The sequence below is a fragment of the Cygnus atratus genome, chromosome 14 (genome assembly GCF_013377495.2).
Source record: "Cygnus atratus isolate AKBS03 ecotype Queensland, Australia chromosome 14, CAtr_DNAZoo_HiC_assembly, whole genome shotgun sequence".
NCBI classification, from domain to species: Eukaryota; Metazoa; Chordata; class Aves; order Anseriformes; family Anatidae; genus Cygnus; species Cygnus atratus.
The window spans coordinates 13,540,695-13,563,951 of NC_066375.1; the positions used below are offsets into that span (position 1 = coordinate 13,540,695).

Consider the following 23,257-nt stretch of genomic DNA (forward strand, 5'->3'; position numbering starts at 1 on the left):
GCCCCCGCCCCTCAGCCCCGTCCCCTCAGCCCCCGCCCCTCAGCCCCCGCCCCTCAGCCCCGTCCCCTCAGCCCCCGCCCCTCAGCCCCCGCCCCTCAGCCCCGTCCCCTCAGCCCCCGCCCGGCGCACACCGCGCGTGCGCGCCCGCCTCCGGCGCAGCCCCGCCCGCCCCCGCCCCCTCGCGGCGCCTCCCGGCGCCCTGCGCACGCGCCCCCGCCCTGACGCAAGGCGGCTGCAATCGCCCCGCGCTTTCTCCTGCCCGACCTTGAGTGCGCGGCCGCCCGCAGGACCCCGGCTGCCCGCGGCTGTGCCGGCACCGGGAGCGCACCCCGAGGGCCCGCGCCTCGGCTCGGTGCCCGCGGGGCGAGCCGCCGCTTCTGCGCAAGGCCCTCGGTGCCGGCACGCAGCCGCGGGGAGGGCGCGAGAACCGGAGCGCTTTACGAAAAGCTAACGGGAGGAACAGGCGATCGCCGGGACAGCCCGCGGCGGGGGGTCCTTGCGGCGCGAACCCCCTCCCCCCCCCGCGCGGCCCACGTGGGTGGAGGCTTCCAGAAGAGCCCGGCCCGGCCCCGCCGCCCCCCGCCGCCATGCTCAGCGCCCGCCGCGCCGCCGCCCGCCTGCCCCTGCTGCTGCCCCGCGGCGGGCCCGCCACAGCGCCCCCGGGGCTCGCGCAGGTGCGGGGGGGGGCGGGGAGGGGGCCGTGAGGCGGCTGGGGGGAGCTGAAGGGGGGGGGCCTGAGGGAGGTTGGGGGGCTGGGGGGGCACGGGGAGGGGGGCGGGGGGGCCTGAGGGGGCGGGGGGGGGGGCTGGGGGGCGGGAGGGGGGCTTGAGGAGGAGCTCAAATGGGGGTTTAGGGGGCTGGGGGGTGAAGGGGCCTGACGGAGGGTGGGAGGCTCTGGGGGGGGGAGCTGAGAGGAGCTGGGGGGGGTGCAGGGGCACAGGGGGTCCGTGGGGAGGAGCTGGGGGGTCTGAGGGAGGTTGGGGGGCCTGGGCTGGGCTGAGGGGGGCTGGGGGGAGCTGAGAGGAGCGGGGGGGTGGGGGGCTGAGGGGGGGCCCCCGCAGAGGGGCTGGGGCAGGCCGAAGGGGGCTGCGGGGGGGCTGCTGGTGCCGTGCAGGTGCCGGGCCCGATGGAGGCAGGCGCAGGCCGTGTGGGGGCGGCAGGCGGGGGTTGCAGGAGGCGCCCCGTTAGCGTTGGGCGCTCCCCTGGCGCTGGTTCCGGTTGCAGGGAAGCCCGGGGCAGGGTTGCTCAATTCCCCGCTGCCCCGGCACAAAATGGTCGCGGAGGTCGGGCCGGCAACGGCAGGGGACGAAAATGAGTTTAGGGGATGGGGCCTCCCGGTCCAGCAGCTCTCGGTGCTGGGCGTGCTCGGCGCTGGGTCCTGCGCGGAGCCCAGCACGGGGCCGGCCTGCCCGAGCTGTCACACCATTGCCTGCTTCTGGCATGGGGCGAGGCCGCGAGGCCGGAAGGATCCCCGGAACACTCGTGTGTTGGGCTGCTCTTGTTTGTAAGGAGATGCTTTGCTGAAAGCACGAGGAGAGAAAAGCACGACACTGTCAGGGCTCTCTGAGATGCCGACGTGTGCGTGCAGAGGCGCAGCTTGTGCAAAAAAACACGTAAGAGTTGTCACAAAACCTTGAGCGCAGATTCTTCAAGCGGAACATCTGGGGCTGACCGCACGCAAGGCTTCAGGAACTGGGTTAATGTTTGTCTGCTGCTCCTCGTCGTGGGCTGAAGGTTCAGAGTTAAATTAGTGAACTAATTTTTGTCCGCTTAACTGGTAGCGTATGCATAGACTGCTTTGAGTGAAATTGCTCAGTTCCAGTAATAAATATTGGTATTATGAGGATAGTAGTAGTTTTTTTTTGTGGCAAACAGAAGCTTCCTTAAATTCTTGCTTAGTTTGTCCTTAAGATTTTTTTAAAAATACAGTGTTGTTGTAGGGCTGTGTTACTTCAGAAATTGTCTTCCTCTGAAAGTCTTGGGCTGAAGATCGCTTCCTGTTCAAACTAAAGCTTCATGAGAACCTCTTTATTTTATAGACGTTCTGGAATGGCCTCAGTCAGAACGTTCTCAGAGCGGCATCAAGCAGAAAATATGCGTGAGTATTGCCTTGCTTTTTCAGGTCTGGATGTTTGATGTGTATTTCGACCCTTGTGACTCCAGAACTGATTGTGGGAGTGGGAGATGGTGAAAAAGAGCAGAACTAGAACCTATGCCCGTCACTTTCCCAAGGCTGTGCCTTTATTCCTGTAATTTTTTTTTTATTTCGGGGGAACTTTTAGGGTTGTTCTTCTCCCCGCTCTCCACCATCAGCAGCATCCACAAAATTCTTGAGATTTGTTTGATTGGAGGGGGAAAGGATGGAAAACTTGTTTTACACTGGTGTGAAACCAGGGCGACAAGTGGCTCCGTTTCAGCGCAGATAAAGCTTATTTCAAAGAGCTTGTGCGTTTCAGTCACTTGTTTTTCATGTTACAGGATGGTGAGGAAAGGACAGCAGTTGTATAACTTTGTCAGATGTTCTGTGGGCAGCGGTGACTGGGGACACGGGGCAGGAAATCTGCTTGTGTTAGGGAAACGGCCCAGCTCTGGTCAGTGCAAAGACACGGAGCGGTTGCTCATTTTTGAGATCGCTGCCTGAGGCTGTGTGAGCCGGAGTTGGAGCGGCCGAGCACCCTGGGGAGTGGGAGGCGATACCCTGGTCGTAAACAGGGCCCTGCTCTGGCTTCAGGGTGCTGCTCTATTCCAGAACGTGACTTTGTCTAGAAAGCAGAACTACGGCTTGGGAGCTCTCACTAGCCTTGAAAGAGGTAACACAAAGAAGAGGTTTAAGTTTCCTCATGTAAGAACCACTCCCGTTTTTCAGAATTAACTTCCTGCCCTTCAGGAGCAAACCTTCAGGTTCTTTCACTCTGCCTCAGAGGACCCTGCATGGGCTTAGCTAGTTTTGTTGTCTTTGTGCATTGTTCGCTTCCTGCTAAGCAGTGATAAATGAGCTGATCCCATTTATTGCTAGCATCTTGACGCCAGGAGGATGTCATCAGGCAAGTTGGAGTGCAAAAATCAAAAGTAACCCAAAACAAGTCCAGGAAACTACATGTGAGGAGGGCTGGGCTTACTTGCAACTCATTCTGTATCTAAATCTTATCGGATGTTGAGAAGATACAGTTGAGATCTTTTTGGTGAAGAGAGGTGTTAAGAGTTTAAACAAATATGTGGGGATTTAACTGTAGGCGATCTGATTGAGTTGAGAGCCAGGAGATTAAATTCCAGTGCAAGAGTCAGAGAGCACCTTTGGGCCCAGAACAGCATGTGGGTTTGCTTCGATGTCTGGTGAAAAATGACTTTGTCCTGCCTTCAGACCAGAAAAATTGTATCTAGGCAGGATCTGCCTTTAGCAGTAATCTGATTTTTCCTGGAATGCTCCTTACAGCTCAGAAGCAATTAAGGGCGCCGTTATTGGAATTGATCTGGGTACAACAAATTCCTGCGTGGCAGTTATGGAAGGAAAACAAGCCAAAGTAAGTCAAAACTAAACTTCAGCCTGCAGTCCCAGTCGGTGTTCTCACAGGCGGTGAGTTTTGATGGCGTCCTGTTGTGGCTTTCACGTAGGTGCTGGAGAACTCGGAAGGTGCCAGGACGACGCCGTCGGTTGTTGCCTTCACAGCAGATGGTGAGCGCTTGGTGGGAATGCCAGCGAAGCGGCAGGCGGTAACTAATCCGCACAACACCTTCTACGCTACCAAGCGTCTCATCGGGCGGCGCTTCGACGACTCCGAAGTGAAGAAGGACATGTGAGTGGGGGTGGGGAGGGCGATGCCACCTGCGGCAGGAAGAGCCCGAAACCCGGTGCTGCATAACGCGACCGGTTGTGATTTCAAATGCTACCCTTGCTTGGGTAGTGAGGGGTCGAGCAGTTACGCCTCGTGGTTCAAAGTTTTACTGCGTATGCTCTGAGGACCACGCTGTATTTTTATTTTAAGGTTTTCAGAGGAGTCATCAAACAGTACACCAATTAGTATTTCTCCTTGAGAGCCTTTAATACTGTGCAGGACTCTCAATATCTACCAGACAAGTTGGTTCTTATTCTTGAGAGCTGTTGCTGAATAAGAACAGAATATGTTGGCACTTCTGGGACTCCCTGGACCTGAGGCCGTTGGGAATTCCAGTATTCTCTGTCTAAAGCCTGCATGTGATGTTCTGATGATGCTAATTGTAGGGGATCCACGCTGTATATTGATACAGAAATTCCAGATGGAGCTGTTCTAGGGTTTTTTGTCTTTTTCTTCCAGTAAGAATGTCCCATTTAAAATTGTCCGCGCCTCCAATGGTGACGCCTGGGTGGAGGCCCACGGGAAACTGTATTCTCCAAGCCAGATTGGTGCCTTTGTGCTAATGAAGATGAAGGAAACTGCAGGTTGGTAGAGTTTGGTCTTTGCCGTGCGCAAATACGAGCAGGACTGGTACTGGGCAGCAGTAACTGGCTGTGCTGCAGCAACGCAGACTTCTGTGCTGTGGGAATTCGGGCACAGCAGGCCGTGCTGTGGGGCAGGCTGTGGAAGGGAGCGGTGACGGGCTGTTAGGAAACCTCGGGGAGGATCAGTGCCTGTCTTAACATGGGATCTCTGGCAAAATATTAGTGCTTTACGTAAAACACACTCGAATGCCAAGTGAGCTGATTTTCAACTGACTTGAATGCACCCTTATTTCAGAAGGGGGAGCTCCTTTTCCTTGAAAACTGCAGTCCTCGTGCCTCCTAGGCTGCAGCTGAGCACGGGTTTTGGCAGCAGGGTTTTGAGGTGGCTTGGTTCTTACCCAGTGACCAAAGTGTAGTCAGAGAGGGAATTCTCGAGGGACCCGATTTGTCAGCTGCAGGGAAAAGCTGCTTAGCCTGTGGTGACTTGGAATCTTTACTAGGAAGAAATATCCATTGTCCTGGAGTTTTTTTTCCTTTTCAATTCCTAATATATAGTTTCTGGAATAATTTATTATAACAAATCAGTGTAATAGTAAATCAACTAGCTGTCTCTTGCAGCCTGGTTTGGAAAGTATTATGCAATCACTGTGAAGTGTTTGAAGGGCAGGACTGAAGCTTGTGACTGAAGCTTCATGTGAAGATTTTTTTTTCAATGTAAGTTCCTGGACGCTTGCTGAAGTTGCCAAGAGTAAAATAGGAATACTGTTTCAAATGCTTGTAAACATGTAGTGTGTATACGTTGTTATGTTACGTATCTTACCTATAAATGTTACCTACAACAGATTGTATGATAAGGACAAAAATGATTAAGTGATAAGTAGCTTACATGCTGAATGCTCCAAAGAAACAGAAAACAACCTCAGTCTTGCACGCTGAGAAGGCTAGTTAAGCTCAGGAATTCTCCCTCACTAATGGCATCCAGTTACTGATTGAAGTGCAGAGGTGTTCTGCCAGAAATCCACAAACTGTTCCATGGAAGGACTTGGTTTCTGCGCAGTTCCCTCTGCATCTTCCCAGAAAGCAGCAAGTTCTTGAGCAGGAAGCCATTCTCCTGTTAGTTCAGGAAGATTATTTCAAATCAAGTGGTAATGAAGTTTGTGGGATTCTTTTTAATGTAAAAATAACTTTTTGTCTCTTTTTTCCTCCAGAAAATTACCTGGGACATTCAGCAAAGAATGCTGTGATCACAGTTCCTGCTTATTTCAATGATTCTCAGAGACAGGTATTCACCAAGCTCTAAGATTTTCAGGCTTCTAGGCTGCATTTAGTTTCTCTCACTTATCAGCGCTTGTTTTTTTTCCCCCACTTAGGCTACAAAAGATGCTGGGCAGATTTCTGGCTTAAATGTTTTGAGGGTGATTAATGAACCAACAGCAGCTGCACTTGCGTATGGTCTGGACAAGTCTGAAGACAAAATGTAAGCTCGTGTTCATAACATCATCCCCCTTAAATAAGCGTGCTGTAATTTGCTTTGTAAATGCATCTTCTGGGCTGTTTTTTTCCTGAATCACTGGTTGGAATTCTGCCAAAGTAAACTCCCAGAAGTGAATCAATGCTGTGTCATGTCACCTGTACTCCGTGTCAACTATACTTGTTGAAGAAGGTTCATAACTTGCAGCTACAGCTGAAATTGGCGCTGAGCGTTGATAATGGTATTGCCTGCTGGTAGCAGTGGTAGGTGTGGCTCGGGCCAGCTGGGTGAGGTGGTCACCAGTGGTGCTAAAGGCTGTCGTAAGAGGGAGGTTGAGGTTTGGTGCCTGGCAATCCACAGTTTGTATCTTTTTCCTGGCTGCGTTCAACCTTCTGCCGCTGTCAGGGGTGGTCATAAAAATGCAGGGGGGTTGTTACTGACTTTGTATTTGCGATGGGGATTATAGTGCTGTGAAAGGCTTCCATCTTGTAGGACATGTTTCATGATGGTCCTAGTGTCCTTGCCTTTGTCATTAGATGTCTCTCCTCAAAGAAGAGGAAAGAGCTGCACTGAGAAGGCTTCCACCTGGACTCAGTGCACTCAAGGAATGTGCACACTGATCTGTTTATTGTTGTTTTTAAAGAACTTTAGTGGATGGCAGCATGAGTTCTGCACACTTATCTCTTGGGAAGAATGATTTTGAGCCACAGGACTTTGTCTAGAAAGTAATGTTTTTCTGTCTCCGTTCATGTAGCATTGCAGTCTACGACTTGGGTGGAGGCACTTTTGATATCTCCATTTTGGAAATCCAGAAGGGAGTGTTTGAGGTGAAGTCAACCAATGGTGACACTTTCTTAGGTGGAGAAGATTTTGACCAGGCTTTGCTGCAGTATATTGTTAAAGAGTTCAAGAGAGAGGTAAGGTACCTCATCGAAATTCAACCTCGTGTTACGTTGTCTTTTAACCCTGCTTAACTTCTGTGGAAGGATAAGAATTTTCTTAAATTATTAGGACTTCTTTTGGGATCTATGGCACAACTGAGATTTAAAAGTATTGAAGATACCTGTTAGCCTGACTTCCAGGTCTTAGATCTATTTTCTCAAGGCAGAATGTTCCTCTCCTGGAAGACAGAATAAACAGCAGGGCTTCTGCTTTTTTTCTTCCAGCGTAGCAGGACTACCTATATGTAGCCTGCTTACTTTTACTAACAAAAATCTGTGGGCCGACTGAATGTGTCAGCACAGATGTACGTGGTGCAGTGTTGGCTGTGGGAGACTGCGATATAATTCCAACTCTTGTTTCTTGCCTTAATATTCTGTGATGCAGCAGCTTTTCCCAGCTTTTATCAGTAACTTACTGAATAATCACTTCTAGAGCAGAGAGCGCTAATAGGTGGTTTTGAAATGCTAAAGATGTTTGCCAGGAGTTAGAGAGATCGAGTTAGAGAGAAGTTTAACAGGCTCTATTCCAACAAACATCTTTTCAGTCAAGAGTGATTAAAAAGGTGAACTGCAGCGATGAAAAGCTCTCTGTGGCTAGCTAACAGTCTGCTAACATGTTTTTTGTTGCTTAGACGGGTGTTGACCTGACTAAAGACAACATGGCCCTTCAAAGGGTGAGAGAAGCATCAGAGAAAGCCAAGTGTGAGCTTTCTTCATCTGTGCAGGTAGGTGGCTGGGCTCAAAGGGAGAGTATCAAAATGTTTTACTGAACTGTTTTGATTATTTTTGTTTCTAAAACTCTTGAAGTAGCTGTTTTTCTCCTGCGCTGGCAGCTCAAGCTTCTGTTTAATCAAACAACATTGGTTTAACTGCAAGTTCTCTTTCTCAAGACAGTCTCTCAGTGTCTGAGGAGCAAAATCAGTTGTCAGAAGTGAAGAATGATAACGGATGCCGCCTTTTGCTTCTGTTCTGACACCATGTTTGCTCATTGTGCAGAGAATGCGACCTTGTTCCCAACTTACATACTACAGAAGTATGATGGGCAGTAGGGAATTGAGCTGCAGCGAGTGCTTCTGTGTTACGGGAAGTACTTAGGGCTTTGCGCAAGCAGATCCAAAACCTTGTGGTGCTGCTCGCACCACTGAAACAGCTAATTTGTCTAATAGCAAGGCATAATTTCTATAAAGAATCTTACTTTACACCAGAAGGGTTGCTTAAACAATGAGCAGCAGATACACCCTTTCCTTTTCACCCGTTTTGTATCTTAGTGTATTCAAGTTTGTCCTTTATTCGGTACTGAATAAGGAGCTGGAGAAGCAGCAAGCTGGGGGTGTAATAGTCTTGCCGAAGTGAAATTAAGGTCAATTATATAGTAATTGAAATGGGGGCTCTGCCAATTTCTAGGTTCTGAATAAACATTTTTTTTTTGTTGGCCAGTGGGGAGCTCATAGCAAGGAGTTTAGGCCAGTCACAATGGGTGCATAGTTCTGCCAGAGACATAGCAGGCTCTGTTTTAACCGGCTCGAGAGCTGGCAAATGCAGTCTGTTCATACCGGGAAAAACTGAATTCCCCAACTCCTTGGTGGTGAGGGGAAAACAGCTCACTGCTGGCCCTGTCCTCCCTGGTATTTTTGAGCATGCCGTTTACAAAGCGAAGGCGCACCTCTAGCCTGTAACATGGGTGTAGTTCTTGTTCTGTGAAGTTAAATCTCTAGAGCTTAAAGCAGTAATGTTTTTGTAGTCCTGATGATGTCATCATGATTCAGCACTTGAAGGCGATTTCGCTGTAAGACTTGATTTTAAAATCCAGGGTGTGAATTTGTAAGATTGTGCACAAATAACCATGAGAAACGGGGATTGTGGCCCAGGGCACTGGTGAACGTTTGGGTTAAGTAGCAGTGGACTAGTTGTCGGACAAGCTGCTTGCCTTTAGACAAGGGTCATGAGTTAGTTCCTTTGGGTAGCTTACCTTGTATGCAGCGTTAGGTAGTTGTTAGCAAAGTCTGGCTGAAAATGGACTTCTGTGTTCTGCTGGAGGGAGGGAATTACGGTTGTAACTTCACAGGTTTCAGCTCTTACTTCCTACCTATGATACTGCTGCTTACAACCACTAGTGAGAAGATGGTTTTATCAGTGTTACTTCCTTCGTAACACTGACAAACTGTGTGCATAAGCCACGATCACGAGCTGTGAAGAGCAAGAGCACTTTTTTCGGTGACCATGAAAGACTGCTCAGAGTAGCACGGAGTATTAAAATTGTTACTTAACGGTTGTAACCATGAGATGTGTAACAAAATCTTTCTTACCTCTTGTCTGAAATGTAAGATACAAACACACCTGCTGCCAGGTGGGGACTGGGCTTTGAGTGCGCAGGCACGTCGATGTTTTAGAACAGGCAGAACAGAACCTGTAGCTTGGTCTGAAACCTGTGTGGGGCTGCCTTGCTTTCTGTTCGTGTTTTTCACACCGTGTCTGTTTTTGTGCTGCAGACTGATATTAACTTGCCGTACCTTACTATGGATGCCTCTGGACCAAAGCACCTGAACATGAAGCTGAGCCGCTCGCAGTTTGAGGGCATTGTGGCTGATCTGATCAGGAGGACGGTAGCGCCGTGCCAGAAAGCCATGCAGGATGCCGAAGTCAGCAAGAGTGACATTGGTGAAGTCATCCTCGTCGGTGGCATGACCAGAATGCCGAAGGTATGAGATACGTCCCCGTTACGGACCCGGCTGGCACAGCGACCAGTGCTTGCTGCTGAGGGTGATCTATTACGGAAAAGTTCAGGGTCTGGTCGTTTCAAGGCTCCGGCCATTGAAGGCCCCCAGGAGCAGAGCAGCCGTGCTAAGTAGTCCTATGAAAGCAGTGGCAAGGGACTCTGCTCTTCCTGCAGCTCAGCTGGGGGTCATAGCTGAGTCGCAGTTTAAAAAGACAAGAGGGAGGTGTCAGGATTTGAAAACTCAACCTGATTTTCTGATGCGGACCGAACACAAGCAGTATTGTTGAGACGTGCAGTATGTTTTTTGTTGCGGAATTCAGCGTGTGATAAAGGTCCGCTTCAATGACAGTAACTTCTCAGTAATCTCTGGCACCCACAAGCTTTCCTCGCCTGTGCAGGGCACTTGCAGATACCTGTGAAGAAACCTCAGAAGAACAACTATTCAGTTACCTGCTGCTTGTGTGTGTTTGTCTACTTACTCGAGGTGGTGCTGGCTGTTGTCAGGCGTGCTTAATCGGCTCTTCTCAATGCTCATTACCTAATACGTGGTCCTGGCGTTCTGGTGATAAGCACCAAGTAACTTAAAAGCTTGCTCTGCTGACATGTACAGTCTTGCAGATAAGGTGCTCTCTTCTGGTAATTTACCGTTTTTATTCATAGCAATGAGGACTGTTTAGCTCCCCTGAAGTCAGTGCTGAACATGTATGTGTGCTGCCGTCTTCAAGGGTACGGCTTATCCTGTTCTGCAGAGATCAGCAAAATTTCATTCCACAGGATCTGTCAGGCTTGGACAGCTTGTTTTGCTGTGACTGCTTGTGATTGACAGGTCCTTGCTAGGATAATACATTGCGCATGGTCCTGCCTGGGGTTTTTAGTTCCTTTTTTTTCCTCTCTCTCCCCTTTCTGATGTGTTATGTGAGCCCGGGGGCTGCAGGTGATGTTAGTGTGTGCAGAAGGTCACCCAGGCAGCGGAACCAAAGGGACAAGATAAGGAAAAGGTGCTGCTCTGGCCAAAGCTCAAGCGGAATAACTGTGCTAAACCTTCCCAAAGCCCCTACCAGTCCAGTTGGATAGAAGAAAAATGGTGAACTGTCTGTGAAGTGAGGAATAAAGTGAGGAAAATACTTCTGGAAGTGGGGAAGCCCTTCCTGAAACACTAAGTGTCCTTTAAGGGTGGGAGACAGTACATAAATACTCCCCTCACCTTGTTTATGTCCCGTGCTCGTGGCTCTGAGGTTATATAATGCTTTCCTGCGTGCCTGTAGCCAGAGTTAGAGCTCTGGCTCCAAGATCAGTGCCCGTATGTTGTGCATAGCACAGAGTTCTCTCGTGTGTTGTTGTTTGCTTCGCCCCTGCTGGGAGGGAGCTTGCCGTCTTTGGAGTGCTCACGTGGCCAGTGCTCCAGGAAACATAAAGTGGGTGGTTAGAAGTAATGGTTCTTTTGTGCTGTAAAATATGCCTCCGGAGGGAAAGACTTGCACTTAATTATATGTTCGTGCATAAAGTGCCTTCCTCTGTAGGGAACGCTGCCTGCAAATGTCTCTTGGCTTACACGTGGGGTTGGACACTTGCTTACAGCGCAGTTTGCCAGGCACACGATGCTCACCTGTGCAGGTGTTTGCCTGCTGAGTGCGCTCAGAGAGGCAGGATGCTGTGAACAGGAACCAGGCTTCACACCCTTCTCAGCAGGGGAGAGAAACGGGCTACTGAGCTGCGGCTCTCATTGCATTCCCTTCTGGGTACTTCAGCAGTAAATCTGTTGCAATCGTGAGCACATCATTCCAAAGGGGCAGAGCAGTGAAAAGCTAATAACACAGCTCAAACCGTCTGCTGACATAGCAATCTACCTCTCTGGTGAAACAGCCCATTAAATAAAGAGTTTGAAAACGCTGCCCTTCATACACTTCAATTCTTTTCTCTATTACGTGCAAACAAGATGAACTGCCCTTCTGCTCTGGAGACAGAGCACAGGGAAGGTCAGAAATCCAGAGTTGTGCTGTCCTTGGCAGCTGTGTTCTGCCCGGTGCTGACTTGTACAAGTTCCAGGGGAGCAGTCCTCGGCTCCTGCTTGATAAACATGGAGTGATCCCTTCTGAATAAGGTTGGGCTATGTGAAAGGACCAATATAGGTGGGGTGTGCAGGTTGATGGGCAGCTGGAGTGCTTGACTGCAAGAAAATCTCCAGAGAAAAGGTTTTCTGGACCGCAGTAAGTGCGTGTAACAGGGAACATGGAATGGTGGATTAGGGAGCAATCACGAGCCTGAGGTTTAGTATTTCTCTCGTGCCACTAGGTTACGTGGCAGCAGGACGATAAAGACAAAACCTTTAGCCAGGGCTGGAGCGTTCTTGTGGCTGCAGCGCCGTGCAGCGCTGCTCGCTCTCCATCTGAGCTGTGCTTTTTCCCCATTCAGGTGCAGCAGACTGTGCAGGAATTGTTTGGCCGTGCTCCGAGCAAAGCAGTTAATCCCGATGAAGCCGTGGCGATCGGCGCGGCTATTCAGGGTGGCGTGTTAGCTGGTGACGTTACCGACGTGCTGCTGCTGGATGTGACTCCCCTCTCCTTGGGGATCGAGACCCTGGGAGGAGTCTTCACCAAGCTCATCAACAGGAATACCACCATACCAACCAAGAAGAGCCAGGTACGAATGGACTGTGTCCAGGGGAGGTCTGAGCACCCAAAGCATCCCAGTAGATAGTCTTCTCTCCTCAGCTGGCAAAAAGAAGCAGCTTAGGAGTCAAGGTGTAGTGTCCACCAATGAGTCTCTCTGTTAATTGTTAGTGCGCCCAAAGGAGGAGAGTAAAACTGAGTCACTGTGTGCCAAGATATCCCGGGGTGTCTGTGGCCTGCTCAGGATTGCAGCGTGCGTGTGCCATGATGTAACTGTCAACACATCATCCTGAAGGATCGTGTGGAGACCTTCTGTAACTGAGCACCGCGCCCATCTGAGACCTCCTTTCTTCATCTGTGTGCCTTGGAAACTTTTTTTTTCAGATGGTTTTCTTGTACTGTGGGCCACTAGCAGACTTGGGTGTGATCCTTTCTCTCACTTTGCCTTGGCTGGCTCTCCTGGTGTGTGCTCCTACTGATAACGCTTGTTCTCTCTGGTGTGGGGCTGGGACGGGAGTCTTGTCGCTTCACGAGGAAGCGTTCTGGTAATGTGGCTGCCTGCCAGCAACCGGAGCCTGCTGCTGGCATGGCCTTGCCAGCTTTTGTGTGTTCAAATGCATATAAGATGAGATGCCAGTGGACTTGGCTGCGGCTGGTCTTGGTGCTTTGTTTAGTCAGAGCTTTTTAAAGGAGCGGGAACGCGTGAGCAGGAATCAGTTCATGTGGTGCAGTTTGCCAGCCATCCACTAACTGTGTGCGTTTTCCACAGGTGTTTTCTACAGCTGCAGATGGGCAGACTCAAGTGGAGATTAAAGTATGCCAGGGGGAGAGGGAGATGGCGAGTGACAACAAACTTCTTGGCCAGTTCACACTGGTAGGTTGGCTGCTTGGTATTCCTGACCTTAACCTTGACCTTCTTTGAGAAGTTCAAAGCCTTCTCCATGTCAGGTGAACCCTGAAGGCACCGTTAGGGGTGAGTTGTCTTACAGAAGATATTTCACCCTATTTGTAACTTTAAAAAGAAAAGAAAAAAGCAGTCCCTAAAGTTAAAGCCTGATGCTGGGACAGCTTTTCAGTGGCAGGGGACCAGCTAGTGTTTAAATTGAGCTCAGAGTTTCCCAGCAGTGTCAGGTGACCCTAATGATGTAGCTTTAGGGCTGGGCGCAGTCACCTAGCAGAGCCTTCTCCAGTTCTGGGCACAAAGAGCTGAAAGATCTCTGTAGTACCAGATGTGCACAGCAGATAATCTGAACGTTGGCCTTTCCTCCCCTGTTACAAAGACAAGACTTAGAGCAGGCTCCAAGCTCGTTGCAGTCCCTATAGAGCAGTCACTTTCCAGCCTGCTACCGCTTTTCTGCAAGCACGTGTGGATCTGCCCAGCTTATCGGAGGACAGTTCGGCACTTGGTGTGTGCGGCACGTGGCTGGCTGTGGCTCCGTGCACAGCATTGGTTTGTCCAGGGATCAGTCAGTGTCAGCAAAGTTTGGCAGTTAGAGCATTGGATCTTGCTGTTGCTAGGAAGAAGTTCCTAAGGTAGGAATCTGTATGCTGTTAAATCTGTTAAGATACTGTTAATTCTCCACGTGGTGCCAACGGGCGTTTTGAGGGCTCAGCTCTCAGGCTTAGCTACCAGTCGATTTCGCTGGCAGATCACCAAGATGAGGTGCCCAACGTTGGAGCCTTGCACCCTGAGCTAATGGCTGAGCTCTTCTCCTTCTCAGGTTGGGATTCCTCCTGCGCCACGCGGGGTGCCCCAGATCGAGGTCACTTTTGACATTGATGCCAACGGTATCGTTCATGTGTCAGCCAAGGACAAAGGCACCGGGCGTGAACAGCAAAGTAAGTGCTCCAGGGTGCTGCATAGGGATGGGAAAGAAAGGTGTGGAGCAGGGTTCTGTGCCCTGAAGGGACAGAAATCAGAAATCCTGCACTTCGTCCCTGTGCTGTGTTCCTGGGCACGCTGCTCCTCGTGGGGTGCTCTCTGCCACCACACAGAGGTGGCTGAGGCCGCTTGCATGGAGCTGCCAGCTTTTAAGGGAGAAATGAAACCGGGGAGAGCCCTGTAAAATCCGAGGCTGAGTACACCTTGTGCTGCCACCCTGTTTTGGTTCTGATCTTTGGCAAAGATTTTGAAATTCAGGCATATTGAAGCTGCAGGTATTTTGAGAAACCGCTTGATTCGCTTTCCTTCGTTTAGGCCGCAAACATTTCTAAATGGCAGGGGGCTCGGGGACTACAAGCTGCCAGTACGTTGCGCTCTGTGCAATGAAATGTTAGGCCTGGTGTTCTGGGGTAATTAACGGCGTGGTTGACTCTTTCTAAAGCCCTGTTGTGGGCTTAGGAAATTAATTTGAAGCATTTGTAGATTCCCCTGGTACAAATAGATCTCTTTTGTGCCTGTGACTGGGAAGGCTCTATACTGCCCTTCAGTCATTGCTGGGAGGGAATGACGAGGGCAATCGGATGCATGCTCCGGTTAAGAAAAATACTGTTAACTCTACTGGCAACTTGAAGGTACGTGGTGTTCTTAATCATGCTGCCTGGGTTTTGGCATAAACTTGATTCCAAAAGCACACTGCATGTTACTTTGATTTCTTTGTAGATTTTTTTTTTCTGTGGCAGCCTTCTAGCTCGGAATAAATAGGCAACCTGATAATAGGCAACTAGAATTTAAGTTGCCTGTCTGTCTGCAAATATGGTCCTAACTAGAAAGCTGAGCTCCTCATCCCACAGCTGCATCCAAAGGACGTGTGTGTGCCTTTGTTTAGGGTTTTGTACCACTGGCAAATACTGTATAAAACTTTGGGGCCAGTTATACCTGTTTTTTTGACTTTGCAATATCCAGGCTGTTAGTCCACCCAACCAAATTATGCTTTTCTGCAGAACTTGGTTTATGTCTAGACTATGTTTTGGCTTTTTGACACAAATGGAGAAAAATAGGGGACCTTTAGGAGCCCGCCTGCGGAATCATGCTGTGCTTGCTTATCAAGGCAGCATGATAAGCTGGGTAGGGAATACTGTTACTGCGCTACCAGCCTGAACGTCTGTCCAGTAGTGAAAGGAATCTCTGTGTCCTGATAAAAAGGGTTCGGGGGGGGGGGGGTGTTGTATTGTTTTTCTGGGTTTTCATTTTTTAATCTACCCCCTTTTGGTTTGGGGGCTTTTTGTGCATGTTTGCTTTCCAGAAGGAGTAACTGAAGAACAAGGTGATTACAAAGAATTAGGCAGGAAGTGTCTGGGAGAGCTGGGGAGGAGGGAAGGAGGGATCTAAGATGTCAGGCTTTTATCTTGTCGACTGCATCGATGCCCCTTCAAAGGCTGGTTGTCTTTGTACTGCCCACGAGGCCTGCACAGGTGCAGAGTCCCTGAGCAAGGCTGCTGCTGTGGAGAGGGTTTGGGAAATGAGTCTACTTTCCTCAAAAAGGAGGGCACGTTCTTTATTAATGTTAATTCTCTAATGCAGTTGTTATCCAGTCTTCTGGTGGCCTTAGCAAAGACGAAATTGAGAACATGGTGAAGAATGCAGAGAAATATGCGGAGGAAGACAGGCGAAGAAAGGTAACGTGACTGCTGCAGCACCTCACAGCTTGCAGCGTGCCTGCTGGGTGCTGCCGTCGTGTGCCATTAACCGTGCTGACCTTGAAGGAGCTGGAGGTTCTGCTCTGCACGGCCCTGAGCCGTGGGCTCGTGCAGTTCCCTGGATATCTGCTTGCTTCCCCCTATCCAGTTCAGACTCCGCAGTTGCAAGGAAGGTTGGGCCGGGTAACTGGCCCTGTGCGATCAGTAATTTAATTCCTCCCTGAAGAGTTACTGCGGCTTGGAGGCAGCAGTAAGCAAACTCACCTGCCTGCTGCTCATGACTGACAGCTTTGCAACTGTAGCTAGTGCTTTCTGTCACCAGTGCTCTTTGCTGTTGAGCTGCCCCTTATCCTGGCTGTTTATCTGAAGGTAGCCTGCTGCAGCCACGTTCTCACAGTGGTGGCGTTCCATTTAATTGCAGGCAGTACAGGGGATATGCACTCTACTTACGAGTTTCTTTTAAAGCTGAACTTCTAGAGCCTGCTAAGCAAAGCGGCACCACGTCCTCTTCCTTCCTAAGTGGGAAGCTGCTTTCTGTAGTCCTTTACAATCTCACTGTCTAGCACCTTGAATGCGAGGTACTTGCCCTCAGCGCAGGTGAGGCTGTCAGGAGGTGTTTGAAAGCCTCGCTGACTTTGTCAGAAAGGTCTGATGCTGGCCACGGTTGAGCGGCTGAACCTGTGATACTCGCAGGGTTAATGGTTGGAACTAATTGGTTTAATGAGGGTAGAACTAATTAATGACACTACTAAATATGGAGCATTGATTTTTAAAGCAGACACGAGGAAGGCCTGCTCAGGGATATGACGCCAGCATATGTTCAGTGATGGCTGAAGCCACACGCTGCATTTACCTGCTTTGTGTTCCCCTAGTCCGTATAAACCTGCCTCAGCTGTTCGTGCAGCCCCTACTCATGGTAGTGAAGGGATCAGAAGAGGACTAAAGGGGGAAGGGCATGGAATAAATTCACATGAAGCAGCCTCTCTGTGCTGTAAGAGCTCTAGATCCACAAAAGATAGGCTTAACCTGCAGGTTAGGTGTGGAACGCTTCGAGACTTTGGTCTGGAAGCCCCACTGTTTAAATAACTGCATCATTGCCAGGGAGCGTAAGCAGTGGCACAGCACTTGAAGAGACTGTGCTGAAATTTCCTGTTGCTGTGCTTTGACTTTGTAGCTTAAATCATGGAGGGAGTAAGTTCTTCCCCGTTACAGTCAAAGTGGCATTCATCTCTGCCCAGTGAACTACCGCATGGAGGTTGCTTTCTTAACTAGCACTTCTGTCTCTTTGTAAGACTTGCATAATTCGATTGTCAAAGCTCCCCTGTTACACCTTGCTGATTGTGGTTTTACCACCATGGAAGTAATCATAAGTGCATAGACAGCGCTCTGCTGGACTTAACCTCCTACTGTCAACTCTGACATCCCACAAAAAGTACAGACGCAGCATAGAAACTAAATAATTTATCATCTGCTTTCCTCCCTGAGTCTCCTGAGCATATTATCACACCGTTGCTCAGGTAGACTCGTCTTTGAGATGGAGAGGGCTGGGTGTCCCAGATGAAATAGTTTACGCTGACGGTGGGACTGAATTATGTCTGAGAACTACCACGCTTCTGTCCTTGGAGCCTACTCAGTCACCTGCTGGTCGTCCTCGCAGCACTGACATTAGGAATTAATGCTTCTTACCTAGCACAGTGGTTATTTCCATCATTGAGTTGTTACACATACCGCTAATAAGGAAACATCAGTAAAACAACCCAACATTGAGTTGTCTCTAGTGCCCTCGTTGCTGAAGAAGCCTAAGAGTATTCTTGGAAAGCTCTGCGGCTTCCTCAAGGAGCAGAACGTAGAGCTGTGCAGTCTCTGCACTGGCTCGCTTTTTCAGCCTGCCAGTAGTAGTGCTTCGTTGGTTGCTTCTGTTTTGGTGGGTGTCAGGGGAAGGGCTGTCTCGTGTAGACTGCCTGTTTGGGCTTCGGTGCCAGAATACCCCTAGAAAGGGTTGGCTTGCATTTCCTTTTTCCACCTGGCCGTTAAGAAGGATCCTGGCTGGGAGCTGGAATGGAGTTTGGGGAAAGAAACGTTAGCTGCCAGCTCGCATGTAACGCAGCTCGTAGCACCAGCGCTGTGCGCAGTAGGCCCTGATGAGCTCTCTTCCCCAGGAACGCGTGGAAGCTGTCAACATGGCCGAGGGCATCATCCACGACACGGAGTCTAAGATGGAGGAGTTCAAGGATCAGCTGCCGGCAGATGAGGTAGGTGACACCCGGTCCCGTACGGTAAAGGGGTGAGGTTCTTTGCCGTATCTCTGCTCAAACTCCCGCTTACCTCCTAGCTGGCTCTGGGCGGTGGCACCAGCTCGGTGTTGCCGTTCTGTGTAAGGGCGGCGCAGTCATCGGCTCGTCTGGGTTTTGCGCTTGGGTGAGATGAGCATGGGAGGATAGAAGAGCATACTTAGGAGGGCATGGTTTGAGTAAGAGCAAATACCCTATTTCAAAGTGTGAGCTGGGTGTCAGGGAAGATCTAAGAGCCTGGGAAGCTGTTAATGAGAGGTTTCTGTATGAGTCGTGTCCTTGGCCTGGCCTTGCAGCGATTTGATAAGAACTGGACTACGTCCTGCATGAGAGGAGAGTTTCTCTCAGAAGCTCGAGATTACAAGCAGCGCCTGCCCCGCGTTAGCAGAGGGACAAGGGAAAGCTGCTGTGCAGTCCTGGCAGTCTCGGTGGTGTGAACACAGCATCCGAGAACTTGGAGGCAATGGAAATGATGGTATCCACTTAGCTCCAATTTTTCTTCTATCTTTGGAGTGAAGTGGATAGTTAGTGTCAAAGGAGTGCTTTTCATGCCTTCCGAAGTGACGGTTTAATTTCAGCATTATGAATTTCAAAAGCCAAGTTTAAAACAGATTGCACAATCTTCAACTTAACCCTTGGGAATGGGATAAAAGGGGCTCTGTGAGGCGTTTGAGGGAACAAGATGTTGGTTTGTTGGTAAGGAGCCTCTGATTACTTTAAATTCTGTCTTTCAGCTCAGGTCCTCTGTTTGGGATTATGATTGCTGGAGTTCTCTCTCGCAGGAGCAGAGCCTGTATCTGTTCTTTGTGAGGACTGTTTCCTGTGATGTTTTTTGGGGGAATACCAAGGGAAAGAGGGGTAGCAGTGCCTGGAAGAAGCCCTGTGTGGACTGGGTGGAGCTGGGAGCCTGGCACAGAAGGCCTCGATTGCCTTCCCCATCCCACGGGTCTAAATGAGGAGAACTCTGCCCACGTTTTCCCTGCGAATGCTGCTGAGCAAGCGCTGCCGGCACAGCTGTCCCCCAGTAACCTCCCTTCTCCAGGCCTGCCTCGCCAGCAGCCTGCCAGCCTGACAGAGAAATGCCAGACTGTGTGGAGGGTTTGACAGATGGCTACAGGAGCTGGGATGAGACCGTACTGCTTTTGTTTGCCTCTCTGCTCCTCCCACGTGCAACAAAGGGATTAAACAGGGTTGTGAGCAGCATTACTCGTTGGCTTCCTGACAGTGCCTTAAATATAGATGAAAACCGGCTTTCTTTTCCCTTTACCCTGGCTCCCGGGGTGACTGGCTGGCTGGTGAGGTGTGCCAGGGAGAGCAGCTCTCCTCCTTGGCGGGCTGTTCAGTCTCTGCAGTGCTTTCTGTCCTTGGCGCCTCTGCTGAGACTGCAAACGAGGGGAGCGCTTAATGCCAGCGGTGGTGCGTTTAGTGAGGTGGACACATGCCCGTTGGGAACCGAGCGCAGTCCCAGTCCCTGCAGACCGTATGGCTCAATTGGAGGCTCTAACTGCACAGCTTCTGGCAAAGACCTGTAGTTTTGCTGTGGCCGCTAGGTGGGTGAAATGACAGGAATGAGATTTTTTTCAGTGAACGAGTGCAGTTGCATCGTGTTTGTCGGTGTGTTCTTTGCAGTGCAACAAATTGAAGGAAGAAATTGCTAAAATGAGGGAACTTCTGGCTCGTAAAGACACCGAAACGGGAGAAAACATCAGGCAGGCAGCAACCAGCCTGCAGCAGGCTTCCCTGAAACTCTTTGAAATGGCATACAAGAAGGTAGGTTCACGGTCACTTGCATTTTACAGCGTTCGGGTGGGGAGGGGGGAGTTGGGCCACCAAACATTTAGGCACAAGCTGTGCTGGAGGCGGTGCTGAGTCTCGGCACAGCTCCCTTTGGCTGACAGCTTGCCAGAGGGGCAGCTGTAGAAAGTCAGAGTTGAAGGCCTGTAGTCCTGGCTGCCCTGCTGTAGGTAGGCTGCCTCCCAGACTGTTACCTTTCTGCAGCGTTGTATGGGAGAGTGCTGGCAGCTGTTAGTAAGCAGCATCCAGAACACGGGGATGGGGCTTTCCTGTATGTCTGCAGGTTGTCTAAAGTAACGTCTGGGATAACTTGAAGATGATTCTGTAACAGGCTTCCTGTTCAGCCTGCCTAAAATCACAGTAGTCAGGCCAGAGGGGGAGTTTTTTCCCCAATCTTCCCGGTGAGAGGCCTGCCTGTTTCTGCCCTTTTTGGCAGACGGGTGCTCCCCCTGTCCAGGGGACGTGTGCGGGGATGGAAATGGCACACACCGCCCAGGTGACCTTGGTGGTGCTAAGCTGCCCTTCTTGGGGAAGGCTGCTTTCTGATGTCAAACTGACAATGTTCAGTGCTGCAGCGTAAGCTCGTTATGTCCACTGGGAACGAGTAAGTAATGGGAAGATAATTTCCTTCCTCCTAGTAGCAGTCATGCGGAGACGAAGATTGCTTCCACTCTCCAGTGGACAATTACCCTTGTCTCTGGAGAAGGGTTTCTTCGGTCTAGAAGTAACCTAAACAGCTAGTTAAGGGAAGGAAAAAAACCATATGCTTCTCCCCAGACATGTTTGTTGTTGCTGCCTCTAAGAAGCGCTCTCTTTCACAGATGGCCTCGGAACGAGAGGGTTCTGGAAGTCCAGGAGATCAGAAGGAAGAGAAGCAATAAGAAGTCTCGGCCTTGCCTTGACTAGAGTACAAAGAGGAGGTGGATGTTCTTGATGCTTGGGAGAGAAGGCACCTTCCTGAGCAGAAACGGGCAGAAATCAGACTTACTGTGTTTTTGCAGTATTCTATATATAAAATTCTTTAATGTATAAACTTAGTGATGTGTCTGCTAGATAAATTGTCACATGATGAAAGTTAATTCATGCAAGACAAAGTTCTAAGTGTTTGGCCCTGCGGTATTCAACTGAGGCACCTGAGGACTTGCTGGTCATTTGTTTCTGATACGCGACACTACGGTGTACTAAATCTGATACCGGAGCTTGGAAACCATGTTAGTAAATCGAAAGGTGGAGATGGAGGTTCTGGTGGAAGCAGGCGGAGAGTGACACCTGTTTGGATCCTCCTCGTGGATCTGAGCACTTGCGAACAGGTCCTGAGGCCTGTGAACGGCACTGTCGAGGCTGGTTACGTTGCTAGAGAACATTCAGATCTGCAGCTAGTGCCCTTGTTCTGGAGGAGGTGGGTTCTTCAAATTTAGCTGTAACATTTCTTACAAAAGAGGCTACACGGAAGCTGCATACTTTACTTGTCTGAGCCTTCTGCTCCATCCTGTGTCTGTTCTCTGCTTATGGCAAAACAATTTCCTGGATAATAAAACTTATTGGATCCATTCTGGATTTTTTTAAATAAAAGCAGAAAAGTGTCCAACCTGGAGTTCTTGGTATCGTGGCCTTTGTTGGAGAAGGGGAGGCTGCCTGTGAGAGCTCCTGTGAAGGAACAGCCAGCTGTGTAGCAGCACTGGGTTTCTGGAATTTGCGCTTGATCCACGTGGACAAAAAAAGAATGCACCTGGTGTCAGATTAGGGTCCATTGCCTCTACTCCCCCGGAGATGCCTGGAAGCGCTGCTGTGATCTGCAAGAGCCTGTCCGGGGGGACCTCCCCTTCAGGCACTTTGTGCTTGGGCTCAGTCCCCTGAAGCAGCAGCCTGTGGACTGGGAGCAGCTGCTGCTTGTAGCAACCCAGCCTTGCCCCGGTACACTGTCACCTCTCTTAATCGTTGCTCCTTGTCCTCCTCTGGTGCTGTGGGTGCAGTCTTCTGCAAGGAAGGCGAATGTTACAGCTGCCTTGATCTGACAGCCCAGATAGGTAGCAGAGAGGAAGGGGTTTATTTTTCCTAGCACTAGGCACTCCCCCTGTTAGGGTGGCTGTGAGGCCCAAAGCCATAACCCTTCCTTTTCCTTGCCCTCGGGGGCGGGTGGGGGACTGAGGGCAGCTGCTTCAGCCACCGAGATCTCCCCAGCAAGAAAACCCAGAGGCAGCTTCTACTTGAAAATGAACGGAGACTTGACCTGGGCCGTTGAAGCTTTTTCCTGTCGCCACATTAAAGAGCGGTGAGCAACCTCCCCGTGAAGTGAAAGGGAACCTGGAGCACTTCTGTCCAGACAGAAAAGGTGACGAAGAAGAGGCCTGGCGCAGCCGTGGGAAGACATAAGAGGCAAAGCGCTGCGTGGTCAGGCTGCGGGGAGCGTGGTGTGAGGAAGGCAGGCTGAGGGGGAGCGTGTGTGCGCGCTGCCGTTTGTGCCACCTGGGTGTGCAGATGTTGCGTGTGTGTGAAGCGGTGGCTTCGTTCTGTCACGGCATAGCCCCAGCCCTGTCCTTTGTGGGGGCTGTGGTGACAGCAGGGAGCGCGTGGCTGCGTTGGGAGAATGGATCTTACACGGCCAGGCCGCAGGTAGCTCCTGCCCTCCTGGATTGCCCCGTGCTGCCTCGTGCCACGAGCCGTCCCCTGTCCAGTTACAACCTGGAAACCAAGAGGGACCGTTGGGCAGAGCCGGGTTACTTCGGGCGCTGAAAACAAACGGCTTTGGGTGAAATGGTTCAAAAATGGCCCGCACAGGGGGGCTGCTGCGCCCTGCCCGAGCTGCGGGGGGGTGGTCTGGGGGGGGACACACTGGGGGCAACTGGGGTGGTGCTGGGCTCCTGCTGCAGCCCGGGGCCCACAGGGTGTGGGCAGGGGATCATCTTCATCGTCACCACCACCATCATCATCCTCGTATTCGTCATCATCTTCCTCACCACCACCACCATCATCCTCATCGCTGTCATCTTCCTCACCGCCGCCACCGCTACCGTCATCTTCCTCACCGCCACCATCTTCGTCACCAGCATCACCACCACCATCATCCTCAGCCCCGTCATCTTCCTCACCGCCACCGTCCCCATCCTCGTCCTGCGCCCTCAGAGCTCCCGAGCCACCCACCAGGGTTGCCCTCCCCCCTCTCGCCCCTCCCTGTCGCGACGTGACCCGCCTCTCGCGACAGCCCCTGTTCCCCGCAGGGCCGGGCGGTACACGCCGTCCCTGCACACGCAGGCGGACCTGTGCGTGGGCTGGCGAGGCGCTAATTAGCCAGGCGCTAATTAACCAGGCGCTAATTAACAGCGGCGGGGCGGGCCGCGGCGCCGCGCCCCCTTTAAGCACCCCGCACCCCCCCCCTCCCCTCTCGCGATACCTCCCGGGCACCGCGAACTACACCCCCCACAACCCCCCGCGCGGGCGG

At 51.0% G+C, this 23,257-nt stretch overlaps 1 protein-coding gene and 1 non-coding gene across 2 annotated transcripts; both read left to right on the plus strand.

The window, feature by feature from the left end:
- The first annotated feature begins 207 nt into the window (after window positions 1–207).
- HSPA9 (heat shock protein family A (Hsp70) member 9) lies at window positions 208–21,412 on the plus strand. The gene is made up of 17 exons (XM_035562866.1): window positions 208–674; window positions 2,040–2,098; window positions 3,434–3,521; window positions 3,613–3,794; window positions 4,293–4,417; window positions 5,626–5,699; window positions 5,788–5,894; window positions 6,643–6,805; window positions 7,462–7,554; window positions 9,319–9,528; window positions 11,958–12,185; window positions 12,924–13,028; window positions 13,876–13,993; window positions 15,618–15,712; window positions 17,893–17,985; window positions 19,654–19,794; window positions 20,640–21,412. The coding sequence occupies exons 1-17, from the start codon at window positions 588–590 to the stop codon at window positions 20,697–20,699; spliced, it is 2,028 nt and encodes a 675-aa protein (XP_035418759.1). The 5' UTR covers window positions 208–587; the 3' UTR covers window positions 20,700–21,412.
- On the plus strand, window positions 12,414–12,481 carry LOC118256225 (small nucleolar RNA SNORD63). Its single transcript, XR_004781164.1, has one exon. It is a non-coding gene; the product is annotated as a small nucleolar RNA SNORD63 (small nucleolar RNA).
- Window positions 21,413–23,257: the final 1,845 nt, after the last annotated feature.

Bases quoted from the DNA above. Each gene is read 5' to 3' on its own strand.
- HSPA9 (XM_035562866.1), top strand. From the start codon at position 588: ATGCTCAGCGCCCGCCGCGCCGCCGCCCGCCTGCCCCTGCTGCTGCCC. The intron at 4,418-5,625 runs GTTGGTAGAGTT...TTTTTCCTCCAG, and splicing joins GAAGATGAAGGAAACTGCAG to AAAATTACCTGGGACATTCA. The intron at 15,713-17,892 runs GTAACGTGACTG...TCTCTTCCCCAG, and splicing joins AGGAAGACAGGCGAAGAAAG to GAACGCGTGGAAGCTGTCAA.